Genomic DNA, 23,339 nt, shown 5'->3' on the forward strand with positions numbered 1-23,339 from the left:
GGGACAGCGAGCTGCGGGTGACACCCAGAGGGAGCCGGGCGGGCCGGGGGGAGTGGGAGCAGGGCCCCAGAGGCCTTTTCCAGCCGAAACACTTCCACGGTGCCACGGTTCTGTGAGCCCCCAGGGGAGGTCTGGGTGGGATATGAGGACCAATTTATTCCCTGCAAGGGGCAGCAGGCACCGGCACAGGCTGCTCGGGGAGACGGTGGAGTCCCCATCCCTGCGGGGGACTTTTGGATGAGGAGCTGAGCCACCGAGGAGATCCTGCTGGGCAGTGGGGTGGCAGAGCCTGGCAGTGGGGTGGCAGCGCCTGGCAGTGGGGTGGCAGCGCCTGGTTTGCTTCCCTTCGAGGTGGTGGAAAGGTTGAGCAGAGAGTCCCTTCCTCAAGTGCCAGTCGAAAGCAGGACAGTGCCAGCAGCCCCTGCCCGTTGGTTGCCCTCTCTCCCGGGGAGCCGCCGCCGCTCTCCATGCAGAACAGAGCACAGGAGTTTACCTCTCCAGCACTGCAGCAGTGGGGGCTGCTCCTCTCCACTGCATCCTCTCTTCTACCCAGGCTGGGTCCACAGCCGTGTGAGCCACCCCCAGTCTCCTTGGAGCCATCCTTGCAGCGGCAGCTCAGCGGCAGTGACGCTGTGAGGGTTGAGCTTTGCTTGCTCCCTGCTTTGCTTTAGTGAATCAGAGAGCCGTGAAGGCTGGACAAGAGCTCTAAGATCACCGAGTCCAACCACTGACCCAATGCCACCACAGCCATCAAACCATGTCCCACAGTGCCACATCCACGCGTGTTTGGAACACCCCCAGGGATGGGGACTCCACCAGCTCCCTGGGCAGCCTGTGCCAATCCCTGGCCATGCTTGCACCAAAGACATTTTTCCTCATCTCCAACCTGGTGCATCCTGAGGCCATTTCCTCTCGTCCTATCACTTGTTTCTTGGGAGCAGAGCCCAACCCCCATCTCCCTCCTGCCTCCTTTCAAGGAGTAGTAGAGACCCAGAAGGTCTCCCTCAGCCTCCTCTTCTCCAGGCTGAACACCCCCAGCTCCCTCAGCTGCTCCTCCCCAGCCCTGCTCTCCAGCCCCTTCCCCAGCTTCATTGCCCTTCTCTGGACCTGCTCCAGCCCCTCAATGTCCTCCTTGGAGGGAGAGGCCCAAAACCTGATCCCAGCCCTCCAGATGTGTCCTTCCCAGTGCCCAGCACAGGTCTGAGCCAGCAGAGCTGTGCTGTGCCCCTGCAGGGACGGTGCCACTCTGGAGGCTTCCCTCCCTCCCTCTGCTCCCTTCAGGCCCATAGCAAAGTGCATTTGTAGCAGACCAGCCTGTCTGGGGCTGCTCAGAAGGTGATCCCTAACCAAATCTCAGCTCCTTCTGCTCTGCCAAACCCAGCCAGGGTTGGCCTCCTAATAACTGGACGCCTGTGCTGCGGGGACCTCTGTCTGACCACCTCTGAGACAAAAGACCAACTGCTGACATTTGCTGCTGTTTTCCCTTCCTCTGACATTTCATTAGGGAGAAGATAGCAGCAGCACCTCCAAATGTCTTCTCCTTGACATTTGCTGCCCATAATGTGAGCTGCTCTGATTAAGCAGGCAGCTGGCAAGGGTGGGGGGGGACGAGGTCAAGTGCTGGATCCTGCCCTTGAGCCACGACAACCCCAGGAAAGCTCCAGGCTTGGGGCAGAGTGGCTGGGAAGTGCCCAGTAGTGATACACCTGTGGGTGTGGGTCAGCTGCTGGTGTGCCCAAGTGGCCAAGAAGGCCACCAGCATCCTGGCCTGGGTCAGCAATAGTGTGGCCAGCAGGAGCAGGGCAGGGATTGTCCTCCTGGACTGTGAGGCACAGTCGGGGCTGTGCGGTCTGGAGAGGAGAAGGCTCCCAGGTGAACTTACTGTGGCCTTGAAGGGGGCTACAGAAAGCTGGGGAGGGACCTTTTAGGCTGTCAAGTAGTGATAGGACTGGGGAGGTGGAACAAAGCTGGAAATGGGGAGAGTCAGGCTGGAGGATAGGAAGAAGTTGTTCAGCAGGAGGGTGGTGAGAGCCTGGCAGGGGTTGCCCAGGGAGGTGGTGGAAGCCTCACTCCTGGAGCTGTTTAAGGCCAAGCTGGCTGAGGCTGTGGGCAGCCTGCTCTAGTGTGAGGTGTCCCTGGGCATGGCAGGGGGTTGGAGCTGGCTGCTCCTTGTGGTCCCTTCCAGCCCTGACTGATTCTGTGATTCTCTAACTCCTGGGTTCAGCTCTCCCTCAGGGCAGGGGAGGTAGGACTGAGTGATCTCCAGAGGTCACTTCCAGCTCCCACCCTGCTGGGACTCTGTGATCCCTGACTGCTCCTCACCCCTGTGCACAGCCCCCTGCTGCTCTCCCCTCCCTTCCAGCTCCCCACCGCAGGGCAGAATTCTCTGGGGTTTGTCACCTCTTCTGCATCCTGCTCTGGAGCTGTCCCCACATCTCCATGCCTGCATCACCAATAAAATCAGGCTGATGGCTGCACAGCCTGGGCTGCTCCTGCTGATGGGAATCAGGCCCTGGGCAATGAGTGGCAGCAACTTAATTGCAATCAACTCCTGTCAGCCTCATCCACCCTCCCCACGAGCTGCTGCTGCTGCCGGGCCAGGGCTGCTGCAGGGAGGACAGAGCTGCCCAGAGCAGGCTGCAGGGATGGGACTGCCAGAGCTGCTCCAGCAGCATCTTGCTTCCAGGGATGCTCAGTGCCAGATGCTACAGAGGATGGTGCAGAAAATCTCCTAAACCCTCCTAATTAGAGGCTGGCTTAAACCTTAAAGCCTGAGACTTAACTGCCTCTTAGCAAAGGTCCTGTGTTAATTAGCCCAGCCCTGCCGGCTCTGGGGTCCCACCGAATTCATCTCTCTCTCCCCTGCATCTCTGCTCACCTTTTGGTCTGAGCAAGGTCCTGCACAGGGCACCCCACGGCCTGGCTGCTCTCTCTGCCAGGCCTCCACAACCTGGCACCAAAGGAGCCCACAGGCTTTGCCCCGTGGGTGAGGCAGGAGCCCATGCCAGGGGCAGCCTCTGGCCTGCTCTGCAGCTGGTGGAGGCAGGAGGTGCCTTGCACACTCTGTCACCAAGACACCTCCCCCCTCTCCGGAGGGAAGAAAGGCTCCTGTGAGCGGCGAGGAAGCCAGGCAGGGGAGCTGAGTGCAGTGGGAGGGATGAGGGATGGAAAATCCACATCAGCATTGCTGTCATCCAGGGAAATTGGAGGCTGTGCTGGCTCCCAGTGCGTGTCTGTGGTCTGCTCCGGGGGTGGCACAGCCCATCCCTGGCTGCTGGGCAGAGCTGCAGGAGCTGAGCATGCCCTCGGGCACTGGGCAGTGGTCCTGTCCCAGCAGGCAGTGTCCCGAGGAGCAGAATCTTAGGCATCCTTCCCAGCTCCACCTCCTCGATGGCTGAGAGCAGTCTGAGGCTGGAGTGGTCCTTTCCCATCCACATGGCCACATCTGCAGAGGCCTCTTTGCTTCTGCACAGTCCCAGGCAAGGCAGCTGCCAGCTGGGCAATGGCACTGATGCCAGCCGCAGCCTGGCTGGGTGCAGTGGGCTGCTTTGGCATCACTTTGGAACCAAGGCTTGTGGAAAGGTCTAATAGAAAACTTGATGTGCTCTTGGCCAGCTCAGTGCTGTCAGCTCTGTACCTCTGCACCTGATCAAGCCTGGGAGGAGGTTCCAGAGCAGAGCCAGAGCTGAGGCTGCACGAGGCCAGCAACAGCCACGATGAAGATTCTTCTTGTCAGAGGATCCTGGAATGGCTCTGGTTGGAAGGGAGCTCGGAGCTCCTCTGCTCCAACCTCCCCACCATGCCCAGGGACACCTCTCAGCCAGGCTCAGCTGCTCAAGGCCTCATCCAACCTGGCCTTGAGCATCTTCAGTGTCCAGGTGGAGCAGGAATCTCTCCAGAGAAGGACACTCCCAACCCCACCTGGCTGCAGCCTCCCTGCAGGCAGCTGCAGGCAGCAATGAGCTCTGCCCTGAGCCTCCTCTGCTGCAGGCTGCACCTCCCCAGCTCCTTCAGCCTCTCCTCACAGGGCTGTGCTCCAGGCCCCTCCCCAGCCTTGCTGCCCTTCTCCAAACACCTTCCAGCACCTCAACATCTCTCTGCAATGGAGGAGCCCAGAACTGGACACAGCACTGCAGGTGTGGCCTGAGCAGTGCTGAGCACAGGGGCAGAAGAAGCTCCCTTGTCCTGCTGCCCACACTGCTCCTGAGCCAGCCCAGGATGCCATTGGCTCTGCTGCCCACCTGGGCACTGCTGCCTCCTCTTCAGCCTAGAAGTTGCTCAAGAAGCCTCTGAGCTGCCCTTTGCCTGCTCCCAGCAGTGCTGGCTGTGCCCTCTGCTCTCCCAGCCCTGCACTCCAGGTGCCACTTCTCTCTCTCAGAGGTGGTCTGGTTCTTGTTTTTGCAGGGCTCTCCCCCCAGAGCTGCTCTCCCCCAGACAGCTTCACCATCCCCAGCCCTGCATGCCCAGGGGCACGTTTTGCTCTGCCTGGTGTTGCTTTACCTTCAAGAGATCAGATCTGTGGTGCAGACAGCAACAAACCCAGCGAGGCCGTGCTGATGCAAGCCGACAGATGGGCAGTGCCTGGCAGCGCTGGCTGGGCAGATTTGGAAGCTAATAATAATAGTAAACATCTCTCCCCATCTTGTTTAATCCTTCTAATCTCCTTAGCCACCGGCCCAGATTGTTGTTTTGTGTGCTGAGATGGTTGCTGGTAGCTGGGACACCTCTGCCAGCCCTCTCAGGCTGCCTTTGCTGAGCTGTGCCCCAGCCAGCCCCAGCAGGACCTCAGCAGGGATCGGTTTTGTCCTCCCCCAGCAAAGCGTCCTTCAGCCTTCCCCTGCAGGAGGCAGAGGCAGGGCCAGGGCTGCTTGGGCTTACATGGCAAAAAAGGAGGACTGAGCACTTCGTGCTGAGTTCATGCAGGGAGCAGAGGTCAGGATTTAGTCCTGGCTTTGCTCTTGCAGCTTTTGGTTGCTTCTCACCAGCTCTGCAGGCAGCCCCCAGGGTTACATCAGCAGGTTACAAATCCTCCCTCCCACCCAGACGGGAGGGCTCTGGAGTTCTGTGCTCGCAGACAGGAGGAGCACAAGTTCAGCAGCAGTCCAGAGTGCAGGGAAATCAGGGGGGGTTGTTTATTGTTAGGCTTTGGGCGGGGGGGGGAGCTGGCTGGGGGGGGTGAGCTTTTAATAGCAGTGCTGGAATCTGCTCACGTTGCTGCTGAGCTTGACCCTCCCGAGGCTGAGTCTCACTGGCTGCAGCCAGACTCTGAAGAGCCTCCAAGGCCTCTTCTGCTCCAGCAGCCTTGGCCAGGTGTTTGCTTTTCCTTCCCTTCTCCTTCTGAAGGGCACTGAGCTCCCTGCCAGCATCAGCCTCCTCCCTCACCTGCCCACAGAGCCAGCGGCCAGAGGAAAGGGAGGAAGGGAAGGGAAAGAAGGGAAAGAGAAAGGGAGAGGGAGAGGGAGAAGGAAAGGGAGAGGGAAAGGGAGAGGGAAGGGGAAAGGAAAAGGGAAAGGGAGAGGGAAGGGGAAAGGAAAAGGGAAAGGGAGAGGGAGGGTGAAAGGAAAAGGGAGAGGGAAGGGGGAAAGGGAAAAGGGGAAAGGGGAAAGGAGAAAGGGAAAGGGAAAAGGGGAAAGGGAAAGGGAAAAGGGGAAAGGGAAAGGGAAAAGGGGAAAGGGAAAGGGAAAAGGAGAAAGGGAAAGGGGAAAGGGGAAAGGGAAAGGGGAAAAGGGAAAGGAAACAGAGAAAAGGGGAAAGGGGGAAAGGGAAAAGGGAAAGGGAGCAGCACTGAGGGGACTTGTCCTGGCCTGCCAACCACCAGCACCTCCTGGATCATGTCTCTCTGGCTCTAGCCCTTGGCTGTTTCTACCTTCCCAGCTGCTTTCCACAGACCCACCCTCAATCAGCATGGAAGTTGGTTAGGAAGTCAGCCTAATCCTTTTGGAAGAGCCCAGCTGTGCTGGCAATCAAAGCAGCTGTGCAGGGCCCCAGGTGCCTGAGTCTCACCAGGCTGTGGGGCCTGGGGCAAGCTCACCTCCTCCATGCCCTTCAGTGGTGTAAGTGAGGAGCAGCAGCAGGTTGTCCCTGGGGAACTCTGGAGAATCCCTGAATCCTGCTTAGCCTGGAGAGGAGGAGGCTGAGAGGAGACCTCATTGCTGTCTGCAGCTGCCTGCAGGGAGGCTGTAGCCAGGTGGGGTTGGGCTCTGCTGCCATGCACCCAGCAACAGAACAAGGGGACACAGCCTCAAGCTGTGGCATGGCAGGTTCAGGCTGGGTGTTAGGAGGAAGTTGTTGTCAGAGAGAGTGATTGGCATTGGAATGGGCTGCCCAGGGAGGTGGTGGAGTCCCTGGAGGTGTTGAAGCCAATCCTGGCTGGGGCACTTAGTGCCATGGTCTGGTTGGTTGGGCAGGGCTGGGTGCTAGGCTGGGCTGGAGGAGCTTGGAGCTCTCTGCCAACCTGCTTGGTTCTATGGTTCTATGATTCTCATTGCTCTCCACAACTCCCTGGAAGGAGGTTGCAGCGAGGTGGGGGTTGGGCTCTGCTCCTTTGTATCAGAGGTGAAACTAATGATTGGGCTCAATGATCTTGAAGGTCTTTTCCAATCCAAGCAATGCTGTGACTCTGTGACTGGAGGAGAGGAAATGGCCTCAAATTGTGCCAGGGGAGGTTTGGGTTGGAGAGCAGGAAACTTTCCCTTCCCATGAGAGTGGTCAGGGATTGGCACAGGCTGCCCAGGGGGGTGGTGGAGTTCCCATCCCTGGAAGAGTCTAAGAAGGCTGTGGCCATGGCACCTGGGGCCATGGTTTAGTGCTGGGTTGGTGCCTGGGCTGGGTGACCCTGGAGGGTCTTATCCCACCAAAAGAGCTCTGTGGTTCCGTGGTTCTGTGGAGGAGGAGGTGAAGGCAGAACGGAAGCATTGCTGCAGAGCAGCCGCAGGAAGCAGAGGTGGAGGCACCTGCAGGCCAGCCCCCACCTGGCTGTGCTTCCTCAGCCCTGCAGGCTGCTGCCCGAGAACCTCTCTGCCTCTGGAGCTGCTGCAGCGAGAGGGCTCCCAGCGGCGTTCGGAGGGCTCCTGCCCGGGCCGCAAGCATCATCATCATCATCATCATCATCATCATCATCATCATCATCATCATCAGCAGCAGCAGCAGCAGCAGCAGCAGCAGCAGCAGCAAAGCGCTGCCGTTCCCAGGCGCATGAGAAGTGTTTGCTTCTGCCTGCTCCCGGCGCTAGTCCGGCAGGAAACGGCAAGAAGACAAAGGGGGAGCAGGCTGGGGGGGGGGCTGGGAGACCTGCAGCCTCCTGCTGCTTCCTGCCCCAGCCCTGCCCCTCTGCTCTGCAGCCTTTCAGCTGCAAACTCTCTGATGCTGCTGCCAAGAGGGAACCCCAAAACTTCTGGCCGAGAGGAGGAGTTGCAGTGGTGGAGAAGTTGGTTTGTGTTTAACTGCAGCAGGAAGCTGTGCCGGGATCTGAGCTTCGGCCCTTGCTACCCCAGAGGCTTGCACAGCCTCCCGTGCTGCCTGCACAGCCTCCCGTGCTGCTTGCACAGCCTCCCGTGCTGCCTGCACAGCCTCCCGTGCTGCCTGCACAGCCTCCCGTGCTGCTTGCACAGCCTCCCGTGCTGCCTGCACAGCCTCCCGTGCTGCCTGCACAGCCTCCCGTGCTGCCTGCAGGAGCCAAGAGTTGTCCCAGCAGGGGTGTACAGGTGGTGACCACTCAGCAAGCAGGACCAGGGCATGCAGCAGTGCCCATTGTGCCAGAGCAGGAAGCCTCAGGTGGGACATGAGGAGGAAGTTCTCTGCTCTGCTCTGTGGAACACTGGAGGGGGTGGAGGCATCCCTGGAGACGCTGGAGGTCGGGTTTGAAAGGGCTCTAGCTGCAGATGTCCCTGCTGACTGCACAGGGTTAAACAAGATGAGCTTCAAGGTCCCTTCCAGCCTGGTGCCTTCTGTGATTCCATGAGTGGAGGAAGCTCCCAAGAGGAGCAGCTGCAGGGAGCAAGAGCTTGTCTGAGCCCTTTCAGCAGCCACTTTCAGCTGCTTACCAGCGCTCCCCAGCAGCTGGTCCTGCCTGGGCAGGACAAGCCCGTGCCCATCTGCTGCCATCCTCTGGAGGCAGCCCCCTCAGCCAGCCTGGAGGCTCAGCGCAAAGCCTGAAGGCAGAGGGAGGCAGCGCTGGGGCAGGAGCCGAGCAGCAGCAGCCCTTGCGAGAGGCTCCAGCTGCCGGCAGGCTGCAGAAGGAGCTGGAGACGCGGAGCTGCCCCCCAAGGCTCCGCTTCTGATCCGGAGATGTGATCATGAATAATAAATGACAAAGAGACCAAGAAAAGACATTCAAAAGGTGACAAAAAGACCAAAGGAGGCGGCAGCAACCCTGCCGGCTGGCTGGGCTCTGCCGCAAGCCCCTTTGGACAGTTCCATTACTGCGAGCCGCTAACTGCTGCCGGGGAGCGCCCAGGCAGAAGGGCAGCAGGAGGGCAGAGCGATAGGGAAGGTGGCAGCAGTTGTGCTTCTCACCCAGAGAGATTAAACTGCCTCAAGGGAAGGCTGGGAACAGAGGCGGAGTGTGAATGGCCCTGGGCAGGGAAGGGGAGCGGGAGGGAGAGGCAAATCCGAGCGAGGACCAAGATCAAGGACTGGTCTGTGGCACTGAAGGATCATCCAGCCCCAACCCCCTGCCCCCTCACCTCACACTAGAGCAGCTTGCTCAGAGCCACCTCCAGCCTGGCCTTAAAAACCTCCAGGCATGGAGCTTCCACCACCCCCCTGGGCAACCTGTGCCAGGCTCTCACCACCCTCGTGGTGAAGAACTTCTTCCTGACATCCAGGCTGAATCCACACACTTCTGGGTTTGCTCCATCCCCATCACTACTTGACACCCTAAAAGGTCCCTCCTCAGCTTTCCTGTAGCCCACTTCAGACACTGGAAGGCCACAGTAAGGTCTCCTGGGAACCTTCTCCCCTCCAGACTGAGCACCCCCAACTCTCTCAGCCTGCCTCCACAGCAGAGAAGCTCCAGCCTCTGTTCACCCTCGTGGCCCTGCTCTGGACACACTCCAGCACCTCCAGATCTTTCCTGTAGCAGAGGCTCCAGAACTGGCTGCAGCACTCGGGGTGGGGGCCGAGCAGAGTGCCTGCATGCAGCCAGCAGTGTCCCACCCAGCTCCTTGGGGCTGGCTGCTGAGGCTTGGCAGGGCAAAGCTCTGAGCAATCAGTTTCTATTCTTTGGGGTTTGGGTTTTTTTCTTTATGGTGAGAGCCTGGCAGGGGCTGCCCAGGGAGGTGGTCAAAGCCCCATGCCTGGAGGTGCTTAAGGCCAGGCTGGATGAGGCTGTGGCCAGCCTGATGTAGTGTGAGGTGCCCCTGCCCATGGCAAGGGGGCTGGAGCTGGCTGATCCTTGTGGGTCCTTCCAGCCCTGACTGGTTCTGTGGATTTCCAAGTCTCTGCATCTTCCTCTGCTCCCTGGCCCAGCCAGCAGCACCTGCCAGCCAAGCTCTTTAGCTCAGCACCCCTCTTGTGCTGGGGCAGAGTCAACAGAGCAGGAGCACAAAGCAGACAGATTTGGGTTAGCAGCAGCTGGAGTGGCTAAGTGGTCTGAGTGATGCTTTTAATAACCACAAGCCCTATTCTTGGTGCTGATGATTTAGCAGCTAGCAGGAGCTACAGAGGGAATTGAGATGAGTCTGAGGGGAGCAGAGGCTTTGCAGCCCTGCTGCTGTTGCAGGCAGACAGCACTGCCTCAGAGCACAGCATCCAAACCCACAGGCACTTAACAGCTGGAATATTGCAGGCTGCCTTCTGTCTCGTGGTCATCCAAGGTCACTGGGAAACGTTGCAAGGTTTTGTGGCTTAGTGTTTTGGGTTGTTTTGTTTTTTTGGCCCTGGAATCAAACCTCAGCAGCTCAGAAGCAAAGGACACAAGAGCCAGGCCGAGCTGGGCTGGGGCAGTGCATTGGTTCCATTGCCTTGGGTCACTGTTTAGGGGTGAAGCTCTCAAGCAGGGGCTGCCTGGCTCCTTGTCAGTCCCAGAGGGATCTCAAGGCCAGCCAGGGGTGGTGGATTAGTCCCTCCCCAGCTCTGGGTGAAGAGCAGCAGGACACAGCCCACTTCACACAGGCTTGAACTGTCTGAGAGCCCCAGCCCAGACCCAGCTCCTCAACCACAATTGAAGGCTGAAATTTGCTGCCCTCAGTGTTAGCAGCTGGGATCTGCATGACCACGATCATCATCATCATCATCATCGAATCACCATAGAATGGGTTGGGTTGGAAGGGATCTTAAAGACCAACCAGCTCCACCCCCCTGCCACAGCTCCCAAGGAGCAGGGGGCACAAGGTTAGGTGCTCTGTGGATCCCCAGCCCTCATGCCTCTGGATGGAGAGAGAGGGATCAGCTTATTGCCCGGATCACAGAGTGCCAGGGGCTGGAAGGGACCTCTGGAGCTCACCCAGTCCTACCCCCTGCTCCAGCAGGGCACCCACAGCAGCTTGCCCAGGAGCACAATGCTCAGGGGGGGCTGGAATGCCGCCAGAGAAGGAGACTCCAACACCACTCTGGGCAGCCTGCTCCAGTGCTCTGCCACCTTTGAAGTGAAGAAATTCCTCCCCATGGATCTTCTCTGATCCAGTTTGGGATCTTCTATGATCCTCTCTGTGCCTCTTACCCCTTGTCCTGTCCCTGGGCACCACTGACATGAGCCTGACCCCCCCTCCTGACAGCCTTGAAGTACTGATGAGCAGTGAGGAGCTCTCCCCTCAGGCTGCTCTGCCCCAGCCTAAGGAGCCCCAGGGGAGAGCTCTCCCAGCCCCTGAGCATCTCCACAGCCCTTTGCTGCACCTCCCAACCACTTCTCTGTCTGCCTTGAACTGGGGAGCCCAGAACTGGACCCAGGTGCCCCCCAGCCTCTGCTTCCCTCTGCCTCTTGGGTTACCTTCTGCACCTGCAGCCCTCCTGTGCCCTTACCCCATGGCTAAGGCACCAACTTGGTCTCTCAGCTGCGGCCGGGGGGAGCCCAGGCTGTGGACACAGCCTCACCCCCCCCCTCCACTGGGACATTTTGCCACTGTCTCTTTGGAAAGAGAAGGAAAATTGTGTTTGGAACATTAAAAGCTTCTTAAAAACGAGGTGACATTGTGGCTGCTGCTGCCATGGCAACCTGCATTTGTTTCCCAGAGCTGTTTCATAACAATTAATACACCACTGCCATCCACGTGGCCATGCTCAGGGGGCACAGCACAGCCCCCCCCGGGACCTTCCTGGCTCCTGTGAAATATTTATGCCACCGGAGCAGAAGAAAGAACTTTTCTGATGCTGGGACAAAGCAGTGGCACGAGGAGGCCTCAGCAGCCCTCTGCCAGCCCAGCTGCTGGCAGCACAACTGCTGGGCAGAGCCTGCAGGACAGGGCAGGCAGAGAACCAGAGCATGGCAGGGGATGGACCCCTGGGGGTCCATTAGGGCACCCACAGCAGCTCACCCGGGGGCACAGTGGCTGGGGGGGTGAAGCTCTGCAGAGAAGGAGACTCCACAGCCTCTCTGGGCAGCCTGCTCCAGGGCTCTGCACCCTCACACCAGAGAGGTTTCTGCTCCTGTCCGGGTGCAGCCTCCTGGGTCCCAGCTTGTGCCCCTTGCCCTGGTCCTGGCCCCGTCCTCTTGCCCCCCACCCCTTGGCCCTCGCTGAGCACTGAGCGGATCCCTGCCGGGCTGCACAGCCTCAGGGCTCTCAGCCCCTCCGGCCCTGCTCCTTTCGCCCCGCCAGGAGGGGGGCAGAGCTCATTAGCAGCCGCACCGAGGAGCCAGGGCTCTGCCGCTCACACACTGCCCTGCGGTGCTGGCACGGCCTGGGCACGGCTGAAAGTGCAGGGATCTGGGGGACTGCACCAACGAAGTCCTTCAGGCACAGGAGCCTGGCAGGGCTCACAGCCCCTCCCCGCCGCAGGCTCCGCGGAGTGCTCAGCCGAGCGTGGGAGGGCACAGTGGGGGAGAGCAGAGCAAAGCTGTGGTCGCCCACCAGGGCAGGAGCAAAGCCAAAGCTGTGAGCACAGCCTGCAGGCTGCCATCCTGCCAGGTCCCACACGTGAAGAAGCAGGTCCCCAGCTGGCACAGCCAGGAGAGGCAGTGCCAAGGGAGATTTAGGTGCTGCAAGCTGTGGGCAGAGGTTTGGCAGGTGATGCTCCATAGAACGGTGGAGGTTGGAAGGGACCTCTGGAGCTCAGCCAGTCCAACCCCCTGCTCCAGCAGCCTGCCCAGGAGCACAATGCCATGGGGGGTTGGAAACTCTGCAGTGAAAGAGCCTCCACAACCTCTCCGGGCAGCCTGCTCCAGGCTCCAGCACCCTCACTCCAAACAGCTTTCTCCTCATTTCAGATGGAACCTCCTGGGCTCCAGTTTGTGTCCCTCGTCCTCTCAGTGGTCACCACCAGGAAGAGCCCAGCCCCAGCCTCTTGCTCTTGCTGAGCATTGCTCAGATCCCCTCTGGGGCTGCTCCTCTCCAGGCTCTCAGCCCCAGGGCTCTGAGCCTTTGCTCCCCACGGAGCTGCCTCAGGGCTCTCAGCATCTCAAAGTTGTGGATTCCTCATCCCTGGAAGTGCTTTAGACCAGGTTGGATGAAGGCTTGAACCTGGTGTAGTGGGAGGTGTCCCTGCCCCTGGCAGGGGGTTGGAACTGGACGATCTTTAAGGTCCCTTCCCTCTCTGCCATTCTGTGAGTCTCTGATCCTCTCACTTAGGTGTGAAGTTTGGGTCCCTCTCCTGCCACTTTGCTGCCACATCCTTCGGAGCAGCTCTGCCACAGACAGCTTGCAGCACTGCCCCACTCCAGGGCTAGGACCCTGCCTTCACCAGGCCCTGTAACCACCCACAAGTGTCAGACCCTTCCTGAAGAGCCTGGCACAGCAGATGAGCAAGCCAAGAGCTCTGCCCTCCCTTGTTGACCTCCCTGCTGCTGAGTGCAAGGCTCCAAAGGGGATATTAAGTGATCAGCAGCAAGGGCAAATGAGGGCAGCGAAAGGGAGAGACCTCTCGCTGGAGCTGTGCCTTGGTGTCACTTAAACAGGCTTGAGAGGCTTAATTGCAGGCTCTGGCAGAGCGCAGAGAGGTTGCTTCAGCCCACAGCTGCCGCAGCCACAGCTCCTGGGCTCACAGAGGCAGTGCCCAGCGGTGCTGCTGCAGCATCCCCACGGCCCTGGGAGTCAGAGCCCAGCCAAGGCTGCAGCAGCTGCAGGCAGAGAGGGCCCCAGCCCCCAACCCCACTAGGTCCAAGCCCCCAGGTCCCAGCCCCTGGAGGTTGCTCCCTGCTGTGGCTCCTCTTGGTAGAACCTGTCAGGAGCTTTCCCTCTGCACTCCCCTGCGCTGGGAGCTCCTGCAGCCTGCTCCATCCCTTTCACCAGCTCCACTCGAAGCCACAAAGCAAAGGGCCCCAAAACCCCAGGACCTGCTCCTCTGAGCCTGCCTGTGAACATCTAAGAGGTTAAGGAAGAGATCCCCAAAGCTGCAACCACTCCACGGAGAGTCCCTGGAGTGCAGGCGCTTTCCTGTCCCAAAAGGTCAGGATGATTTCGGTTCTGTCCCACCTGATGACCTCTCCCGACCCTTTATCAGGCTGCTGAGGCTTCTCTCGGTGCTACGTGTCCCAGGGGGCATCCCAGGAGCCCTTATCCTCTTCCTGCTGGGAAGAGGAGAGGCTGCAATGGGGACAATGCCCTCCTGGCAGCCACTTCCACAGCCCTGAGGCACAGCAGCTCCTCCTGCAAGCCCAGGCCGAGCAGTGCACGCCGTGAGGGGCAGGCAGTGGTGCTCTCACCTGCTGTTAGCAGCCAGGGCTCCGGCTCGGGCTTGCAGATGACCTTCTCCAGTCAAACATTAACTCTGCAGCAAAACAATCATTAGGGAGCATTTGCAGGCTTCAATAATTAAAGCTTTTATTAATCCACTCCAAGCAACAGGTCTCACTGAGGGAAAAAATTAACTCTGTTGCAGTTTAGAGGAGAAGGAAATTAAAACCCTTTGGAGGCAGAGAGGGAAGGTGGTGGTTTGGATTGCACTGCTCTGCTCCTGCAGGTGCTGGAGCTGCTCCTAGAAGTGTAATTATGCAACTTATTAGCTGAGCTGCCAAGCACAAGGCGAAGGCACTTGCAGAGCCTGGGCTTTGAGAAGCAGTGCTGCTGGCAGCTGAGCAACCCAAAATCCAATCAAGGAAGACCACAAACTTTCAACAGGCTGAAACTCCATCAGCTGCTTACTGACTGCTCAAAGCAAAGGAGCTGAGGGAAAGAGGTCCAGGGAAGAGAAGGAGTCCTTTGGAGGAAGGGACCTGCTGCTCTGGAGAGCCAAGCGAGGAGTGGGGCAGCTCTGCAGGCAGCTCTGCAGGCAGCTCCCCAGCAGGGGACTCCTCCTGCCTGCCAAGTGAGGATCTCAGCTGAGTGACTGTTCGGTGCTGGGGGACTCTGCAGCTGTGCTGAGAACCCTCTGCTGTTTGAGAAGGGAAACAAGGGCATGAAGCACCCCAGAGTAGAACACTGCTTGGTTGGCAGTGATGGTGCTGAACCACAGCACGACTCAGGCTGCAAAGGACCTCAGAGCTCCTCTGCCCCAACCTCCCCACCGTGCCCAGGGACACCTCTCAACCAGACTGAGCTGCTCAAGGCCTCATCCAGCCTGGCCTTGAGCACCCCCAGCCTCCCTGTGCCAGACTCTCACCACCCTCCTACCGAAGAATTTCCTCCTCAGCTCCAGTCCAGCCCTGCTCTGCCTCAGCTCCAAACCATTGCCCTTGGCCTGCCTCAGACACCCTCAGCAGAAGTCTCTCTGCAGCCTTCCTGCAGGCTCCCCTCAGGTACCGGCAGCAGCTCTGAGGTCCCTCCTCCTCCAGCAGCTCTTTGAAGAGCTGTGGCAGAGCCGGGGGAGCTGCTCACTGGAGTCACCCAGAGCAGCTGGGCAGAGCCCAGTGGCATTTCTTACCCTGGCTGCTGCTGCCTCAGATCACCTCTGTGAGGGCAGAGGCAGGCACAGGACTGCCACAGCTCACACACACAGAGGCTGCAAACATCCAACGCTGAAAACAAAGGAGCAAGTGCTGAGAAAATTCTCCTGGCTTCACCTTTCTCCCTCCTGTGTCTCCCCAGATCAGTTTCCGAGGGGTAAGAAGCTGCCTTGGCACTCCCCCACCCCCAGTTAGCCTCCTCCTCCTGCAGCAAGGGCTGGGAGCAGCTCCTCAGCCTGCTCAGGGCTGGGCAGAGCTCTGCCGGGGCCGGCAGGGAGCGGTGGGGGCTAGCGGAGCCCTCTGGCCTGCACAGCTCCTGCCTTTGTGTCTGCCCCCCAGGAGCGCTTTGGCTTCCTAAGCATCGCAGCAGTTCAGAAGGCACAGCCTGGGAGCAGCCTGCTGATTCCCCTCCCGCTGCCAGGACAGGGCTAAGAACTCTGCTTCCAGCTCCTCCAGCTTCTCCCCCATCAGTGCCCCAGCGAGGTCCTGCTGGTCCCCAGCAGCTCTCTGCTGCTCCCTTCAGCTGTGCTAAATCAGAAGCCAATTAAGCAGAGGGGGAGCAGCAGCAGGGTCCTGGGCTGCACACACGCAGCTGTTCACATTTCCCTCTTAGCACCACTGAAGTTCTGCTGCTGTGGGCAAGATCTGCTCTGGGGTAGGGTGTCCCTGCCCACGGCAGGGGCTTGGAACTGCCTGATCCTTGGGGTCCCTTCCAACCCTGCTGATTCCATGGTTCTAAGGCAGAGCAGAGGAGGGAGCTGAACACTTTGCAGTCTCTCTACCAGAGAAGGTCTCTACCTGTAAACTCTCAGCTGCACCCTCTGTGCTCACCCAGGACCACACACATAGAATGGTCAGGGCTGGAAGGGACCTCGAGGATCATCCACGGGCAGGGACACCACACACGAGGTCAGGTTGCTCAGAGCCACATCCAGCCTGGCCTTAAGAGCTTCCAGGGACGAGGCTTCCACCACCTCCCTGGGCAACCTGCCTGAGCCCAGCAAAGTGCCCCCCTCAGAACTGCTCTGACTAATGCTCTAAACTTTCACAGCAGCAAACAAGCATGGAGCAGGCTTTAATATTTCCCTGAGAAGCCAAGAAACAAAAAAATCCCATTTTACAGATGGCTGAGCAAGCAGAGAGGAGTGAAATGACTTCCTGCAGGATACTCAGGAGGAAGATGGTACTGAAGTCACAAGGAGCCTGGGTGCTTGGCACCAGGCAGAGCTGGCTGTGACCTATTCCAGCCCAGCAGGCAAAACCCAGGCTGGCTGTAGCAAATCAGAGCAGATTAGGAGCTTCAAAAGCACAGCAGCAGCAGCAGCAGGGCTGCTGCCTGGGAAGGAAGAGGCTGTTGGGCTGCTGTCAGCCAGGGCTGGCTGTTTAAACAAGCCCCACTCAGATTGTCTGAACTGGGCTCTAACCCAAAGCAGTTGCACAAACACAGCAGCTTGCAGCATCTGCAGCCCTCTGGAGCTGGGTCTGCAAAGGCCAAGACTGGGGCTGTGCCAGAGCTCTTCCTGCAGCAGCTAACCATAACATCACAGAAGGGTTTGGCTGGGAAGGGAGCTCCAAGCTCAGCCAGTGCCAACCCCGTGCCATGGGCAGGGACACCTCCTACCAGGCCAGGTCACTCAAGGCCTCATCCAACCTGTGCTTGAACATTGAACACCTCCAGGGAGGGGGCAGCCACAGCCTCCCTGGGCAACCTGTGCCAGTGTCTCCTCACCTTAAAGAATTTCTTCCTCTTCTCCAGTCTCTCTCTGCCCTCCCCAAGCTTCACAGAACCACAGAGCGATGCAGGCTGGCAGAGCTCCTCAGGGACCCCACGCCCAACCTAGAACCTTACTCTGAAATGTTCACCTTAAACCACATCCCCAAGCACCACATCCAAACCACCCTTAAACACATACAGGACTGGGGACTCCACCACCTCCCTGGGCAGCTCCTTCCAGCCCCTGACCACTCTCTCCATGAAGAACTTCCTAATGTCCAATCCAAACCTCCCCAGCCTCAGCTTGAGGCCATTCCCCCTTGTGCTGTCTGCGGTTCCCTGTGAGCAGAGCCCAGCAGCAGCCTCTGCACAATGTCCCTTCAGGTAGCTGTAGACAGCAATGAGGTCTGCCCTCAGCCTCCTCTTCCTCACACTAACCATCCCCAGCTCCCTCAGTTGCTCCTCGTAAGATTTATTCCCTAGGCCCTTCCCCAGCTGGCCACAGCAGTTTCAACCCAAGCCAGGATGCCATTGGCCTTCTTGGCTGCCTGGGCACACTGCTGGCTCACACTCAGTCCCCTGGGCACACTGCTGGCTCACACTCAGTCCCCTGGGCACACTGCTGGCTCACACTCAGCCCCCTGGGCACACTGCTGGCTCACACAGCTCCTGTCTCTCACACCCCCCCAGGTCCCTTTCTGCCAGCAGCTCTCCAGCCACACTGCCCCAAGCCTGTGGCATTGCTTGAGGTTGTTGTGCCCCAAGTGCAGGAGCTGGCACTTGGCCTCGTTGAAGCTCATCCCATTTGTGCTGCTTCGTTGATCCAAGCCTATCCAAGTCCCCCTGAGGAGCCTCTCTACCCTCATTCAATGCTGCCACCTAACTTGGTGCCACCACCTGCAAACGTAGTGCTGAGACTCACTTCAGTCCCCATCACTCCCAGCCCTCCCCTCCCCCCAGCCTCTCTTGCTCGGCTTTCTGCAGCAGGGAGGCTCCTGCAGACCCCAGCGAAGCCTCCTTTCCTCCCGCTCCTGGAGTCTCTCTGCCCTCCCGAGGGACGTTTGAGCAGGGATCACACTTCCATTCCCGCACTGATCCATGATTTCTGGGCTCCCCCAGCTCCCCAGGGTGCGGTTCCTGCCCTTTCCCACGGGACGATGAACGACCCCCGGAGGCTGCAGAGCAGTCGGTGGCAGCGCTGCCCAGCTCCGCTCTCCGGGCAGGAGCAGGCTCTCTCCGGGCACCCTGGGCCCTCTCGTGGATGCTCTGCGGAGGACGCAAAGCTCTTTTCCTTCCAGCAAATTCTCACTTCCAGCAATCCCCACCGCAGCTGCCACACCTCAGCCTCCTCACGGCAGCGCCGCTCCGGCCCTCGGATCATGTTCGTGGCCTCCCCTGGCCTCGCTCCAGCAGCTGTGTGGCCTTCTGGTGCTGGGCACAGCAGCAGCGAGGCAGGATTTGGGGTGGGGTCTCAGCGGAGCAGAGGGCAGGAGGAAGGAGCTGCATCTCCCTCCTGACCCCATCCTCCTCCTGCCGCACTCGCAGGGATGCCAGGGCAGCTGCCAGACGCTCAGCGAGCGCCGCCGTGACCTCGCCGCACCCCAGCCCCTGCCGCTCGCAGCAGCCAGCGCTGCCTGGGGAGCAATTCCTCATTAAGTCTGCGAGACACAGAGTGGGGAAGAGCTCCACCGCCAGCAGCAGCCCCCAGCGCCGCCTGCCCCTGGCAACATCCTCTGCACAACAACATAATCACCGCCCAGGGAGATTAGAGGTAATTGAGCCACTTCCAGCTGAACTTGACTCAAAGAGACTCCTGCCCCCTTTTATTTTCTCCAGCCTGTTCTCCTCTCTTTGAGATGCTTTAGTCAAAGGGGTGTGGATTATTTCAGTGCAGCAGAGAAGCTGACTCAATTAAGCACCCCCCCAGGGCACCTCAGATCTCGGCTTTAGGATCTGTTCTGTATTAATTGGCTGAAGGTTTGGTTCTGACCTTGAGTTCCAGACTGTAGTACAACAACGAACGGAGGTGTCCTCTCTCCAGTCCCTCTCCAGCCTTCCTGCAGGCTCCCCAGGTTTGCTGAGACAAAGGACAATGCTCAAACCTCCAAATCCAGAGTCCCACCTTGCACTGGGTTGGAAGGGACACTTGAGGGTCATCGTGTCCAAATCCTGCACTCAGCAGGGACACCTTTGGCCAGTGCAGGCTGCCCAGGGCCACATCAGGTCTGACCTTGAATGGCTCCAGGGATGGGGCCTCAATCATCTTGGTTGCAGTAAAGAGGCTGGCTGGAAAGGAACAAAAAACTTCAGGAAGGAAGGAACCTTTGAAAAGGAAACTCAAAAGGAAACTTTGAAGCCCAAATTCATTTGAGGAGAACTTTGTCCTCCCAGAGCCCACTGCAGGCCTGCAAAATCCTCATGTTTGCTTTGTAATTCTCTTTGTAATCCTCCTTGTAGCTCTCCACAATCATTTTGCTTCCCCACTCCTTCCCGTCCCCACCCTGACACAAACCCCAGTACCTGCAGCACTGCAGAGCTGCTGCTTCTCCATGCAGAACTGAACATTGTAACTCCAACCTAGAATGACAGAATGGTTTCAGCTGGAAGGGACCTGCTCAGGCCACAGCTTGAGTGCTGTGTCCAGTTCTGGCCTCCTCCATTGCAGAGAGATGTTGAGGTGCTGGAAGGTGTTTGGAGAAGGGCAGCAAGGCTGAGGAGAGGCTGAGGGAGCTGGGGGGGTGCAGCCTGCAGCAGAGGAGGCTCAGGGCAGAGCTCATTGCTGTCTGCAGCTGCTTGCAGGGAGGCTGTAGCCAGGTGGGGTTGGGCTCTGCTGCCAGGCAGCCAGGGACAGAAGAAGGGGGGACAGCCTCAAGCTGAGCCAGGGCAGGTTCAGGCTGGATGTTAGGAGGAAGTTGTTGGCAGAGAGAGTGATTGACATTGGAATGGGCTGCCCAGAGAGGTGGTGGAGCACTCAGTGCCAGGGTCTGGCTGAGAGGCTGGGCTGGATGAGCTTGGAGGTGTCTCCCAGCCTGGCTGATTCTATGATTCAAAGATCATCCAGTTCCAAGCCCCTGCCACAGGCAGGGACACCTCTGTGCAGAGTTTTCAGCCGAACCCCACAGCCTTCAGCTCCAATTTGCACTCCTACCCCCCCCCACCCAGGAGGTGCTGCTGGGTGTAAATGACAGGGGAAGGAACTCCAATAAAAACGCCCCAGAACTGCAGCTTTATTCAGCCAGCTTTACAGTCTCTTGTGTACAGTACATTGCACAGCTCCTCCTCCACACCGCTGCCTCTGCTCAGGTTGTGCCTTCCACCACGCAGAACCACCAAGGCAAGTTACAGAACACTGCTGAGGCTTTCCCTCTCCAGACAAACAGAAGGTGGAACCTTGCTTTTAGAAAGGAACATCCAGCATCACCAAGTAGAGTTTTGCAGTAGGCTCTGTAATGAGCTTGATAGATAAAAGCCAGATGAGAGTGAAGGGGGGGGTGGTGTCTGTGTGTGCGTGTAGGGGGGAGGGAAATAGTTTTAAACTCTCAAGTTTCCTCTTGAAATGTCTTTTCCCAAGGCACTGTGAATGAGACTGTTTAGCAATTCTCAGTGGCTGGAGGAAAGCAAAAAGAGAAATAATAAGAAAGCAAAACCAAAACAGCCCTGGGAAGACCAAGATCTCACACCACAAGCACCAGCAGCTCAGCAGCTCGGTGCTTTGCTTTTATTCTCTCCCTTTAAAAACACCTTCCCCTCCCCCTCCCCACCAGCCCTGAAATTTGTTTGGTCCTTTGAAGGGTAAAAAAAAATGGAAATCAAATTTTCTCTCCTTGCACCCTCACATATTGGTTACCATCCAGAGGCCAAAGCTTTGTTGGATTGTTTAACCCTTTCAGTGGGGGAATTAAAACTTGGGGGGGTTTGGGTTTGTTTCCTTCTTGTTTGGTGGGTTTGGTTTGGTTTTTTTGCCTCCCCTCCTCCCTTTCAGGCTGCAAATTCAAACCAGAAAGAAAAACAAAACTAAAGCAGAAGAAAGGGTTCAAAATCAAGCAAAGCCTTGTGGGGTTTTTATTTTCTTGTTGTTTCTTTTTGCTGTTGTTTTGTTTTTTTTTTTTTTCTCAAGAGGAAACCATGCAAAAAATACATAAAAAGGCAAAATTGGCTACTTGGAAACCCAAAAAAATAAGAATTCTTGTTCTGAATGCATTGGCCGAGGAAAAGAAATTGCAAAGTTCTGTGAGGTTCAGCTAAAAATTGACAAGGAAACAGAAAAACAAACCAAAAAAACCCAAAACCAACCCCAAAAAGCCTGATGGGGGCAGCTCTGGTGAACCCCAGCTGTTGTTGGGTGGAGATGACAACAAAAGACAGGTCTCACACGATACAATTTCATCTCGACTGCAAGAGACACTCCTGGGGGATGCCTTCAGCAGGACAAAGTTACTGGGCAGGAAAAAAAACCAAAAGAAAAGTTGGCATTCAGCTCAGCTCAGCTCACTTCTTCAGGGGCTGGTAGACAGAGGCATTGGGGTCGAGTCCAGAAGGGCTGGTCTCCACGAATTTGGAAGAGTAGTGTGGGGAAACAGGGCTCAGAGTGCTGGTGGCTGCGGTGTAGGTGATGCTGGGCATCACTGCCATCACTTCTGCAATCTTCTGTTTCAGCTCCTTGATTTCCTGATCTTTCTGAAGGATTTGCCCTGCAAACAGCAGACAAAGAGCAGTGAGCAGCAGGAGCAGGCTGGCAGGCTCCAGCCGCTGCTGTCGGGAGTGCTATGCTCCCTCCACCCCCAGTTCAAGAGGGATATGGAAGTGCTTGAGAGAGGCCAGTGCAGAGCCACAGAGATGCTGGAGGGAATGGAACAGCTCTGGTATGAGGAGAGCCTGAGGGAGCTGGGGCTGGGAGAAGAGGAGCCTGAGAGGTGACCTCAGCAATGGTTATAAAGACCATAAAATCACAGAACGGTTTGGGTTGGAAGGGACCTTAAAGCTCAGCCAGCTCCAACCCCTGCTACGGGCAGGGACACCTCCCACCAGAGCAGGTTGCCCAGGCCTCATGAAATGGAAATCAAACAGGCACCACAGCAAAAGGTGCTCTGATTTTGGGGGATGGTTTGCCCAGCCGAGCAGAGGGCACCAAGGCCTGCTTTGCGCTGGTTTCATGCTCCCTCTGCTGGCTGCAGCACCAAGCCCAACACCAGCGTCCACCTCCACCTCACCAGGGGGGAGGTTTAAACCACGCTGGGTTATTTCCCCACCACCCATTCTGGTTGTGTTTACTTCAGGTGTAGCAAAATATCGTTAGGAGTCAAGGCCAGTGGCTGCCTCCTCTCCTGGGGGGGTTCAAGGCCAGGCTGGATGAGGCCTTGAGCAGCTGAGCCTAGCTGAGAAGTGTCCCTGGGCATGGTGGGGAGGTTGGAGCAGAGGAGCTCTGAGGTCCTTTCCAACCTGAGCCCTGCTAAGACTCAAACATTATTTTCATCCTGCAGTTTTTCCAAGTAAGTTCTCCAGCTTTAAGGTAATTCACAGAACGGTTTGGGTTGGAAGGGACCTGAAAGCTCAGCCAGTTCCAACCCCCCTGCCATGGGCAGGGACACCTCCACCAGCCCAGGTTGCTCAAGGCCTCATCCAACCTGGCCTTGAACACCTCCAGGGAGGAGGCATCCACAGGCTCCCCGAGCAACCTGTGCCAGTGTCTGCCCACCCTTGCTGTCAAGAATTATTTCCTAGTCTCCAGCCTAAAGCTCTTTGATCAAACTGGAGCAAACCATCAATCAAAGACCCCCCTTGACACTGTCTGGCTTCAGCTCAGCAGCCTGGGGAGCTCAGGCTGGCTGCTCAGCTGGACTGCTGAGGCTCACCAAGCTGTGAAATGCACAAAGCTCCCACTGGAAGCTGAAATGCTGAGCAGGGGCTGGAGCCCACCCCTAAAGCCAAGGGCAGGAGACTCTTCCCAATGTGCTCCTGACCCCAGCAGCACTGTGGGCTGAGTTCCTGCCTCCCATCTTACCTTGGGCAATCTCAAGCTGCCGTTTTGCATCTCCTAATGCAGAGAACAGATCCAGCTTGATTCTGGTCTCTGCACTCAGGCTGTTCTCTAAGTGCTGTGTTTTATCCTGCATGGCTGAAAGTGCTGACATTAACACCTCTGTATCCTTCTCGTTTTCCTTGTACTTCCTCAGCTCCTGCAGGAGTAATTAGACAAATGTTATCCTCCCTGACTTTCCACAGGAGATACACCAAGAGCTCTCTCTCCTCCCCACAGCACACCACTGGGCCTGGTATTAATGCTGTCAAATTAAAACGATGCTTAATTAAGGGCACTGTGATATTACCTCCAGTAATTACCCAGGGCCATCACACAAGCCATTAAAGCCAGGCTGTACAAGGTGTAATTGCAGCGCGCTGAGCAAGTGGCATTTGCTCTGCTGCTCAAGCCCTCTGCCACCCATCTCAAGACCCCTCCCCAGCCAGGAGCCCTGCTCAGCCCCTCCAAGTACCAGCTGAAGCAGCCACATGGTGCTTGAAGCAAGTGAGTGGCGTGAAGCTGAGGCTATTAACCTTCACAGCCACCTCCTTCACACAGCCTGATGCAAAACAGACATCTGAAGAGCATCCTTCTTGAAGGTGTTGATTGCCTCTTAGGTAGATGCACCAATC

General features: G+C 57.8%; 1 protein-coding gene across 2 annotated transcripts in view; it reads right to left on the bottom strand.

The window, feature by feature from the left end:
* Positions 1 to 19,891: 19,891 nt before the first annotated feature.
* MACO1 (macoilin 1) overlaps positions 19,892 to 23,339 on the bottom strand; it is a 32,236-nt gene continuing 28,788 nt past the window's right edge. For both annotated transcript variants that reach the window (XM_064172548.1, XM_064172547.1), the window contains exons 10-11: positions 22,690 to 22,864; positions 19,892 to 21,379 (exon numbers count right to left, since the gene is read on the bottom strand). In XM_064172548.1, coding sequence (XP_064028618.1) covers positions 21,177 to 21,379; positions 22,690 to 22,864 — 378 coding nt within the window. In that variant the 3' untranslated portion in view covers positions 19,892 to 21,176. The remainder of the gene's footprint in view (positions 21,380 to 22,689; positions 22,865 to 23,339) is intronic.

This window comes from Pogoniulus pusillus, chromosome 37, assembly GCF_015220805.1.
Source record: "Pogoniulus pusillus isolate bPogPus1 chromosome 37, bPogPus1.pri, whole genome shotgun sequence".
In the NCBI taxonomy this organism is placed as follows: domain Eukaryota; kingdom Metazoa; phylum Chordata; class Aves; order Piciformes; family Lybiidae; genus Pogoniulus; species Pogoniulus pusillus.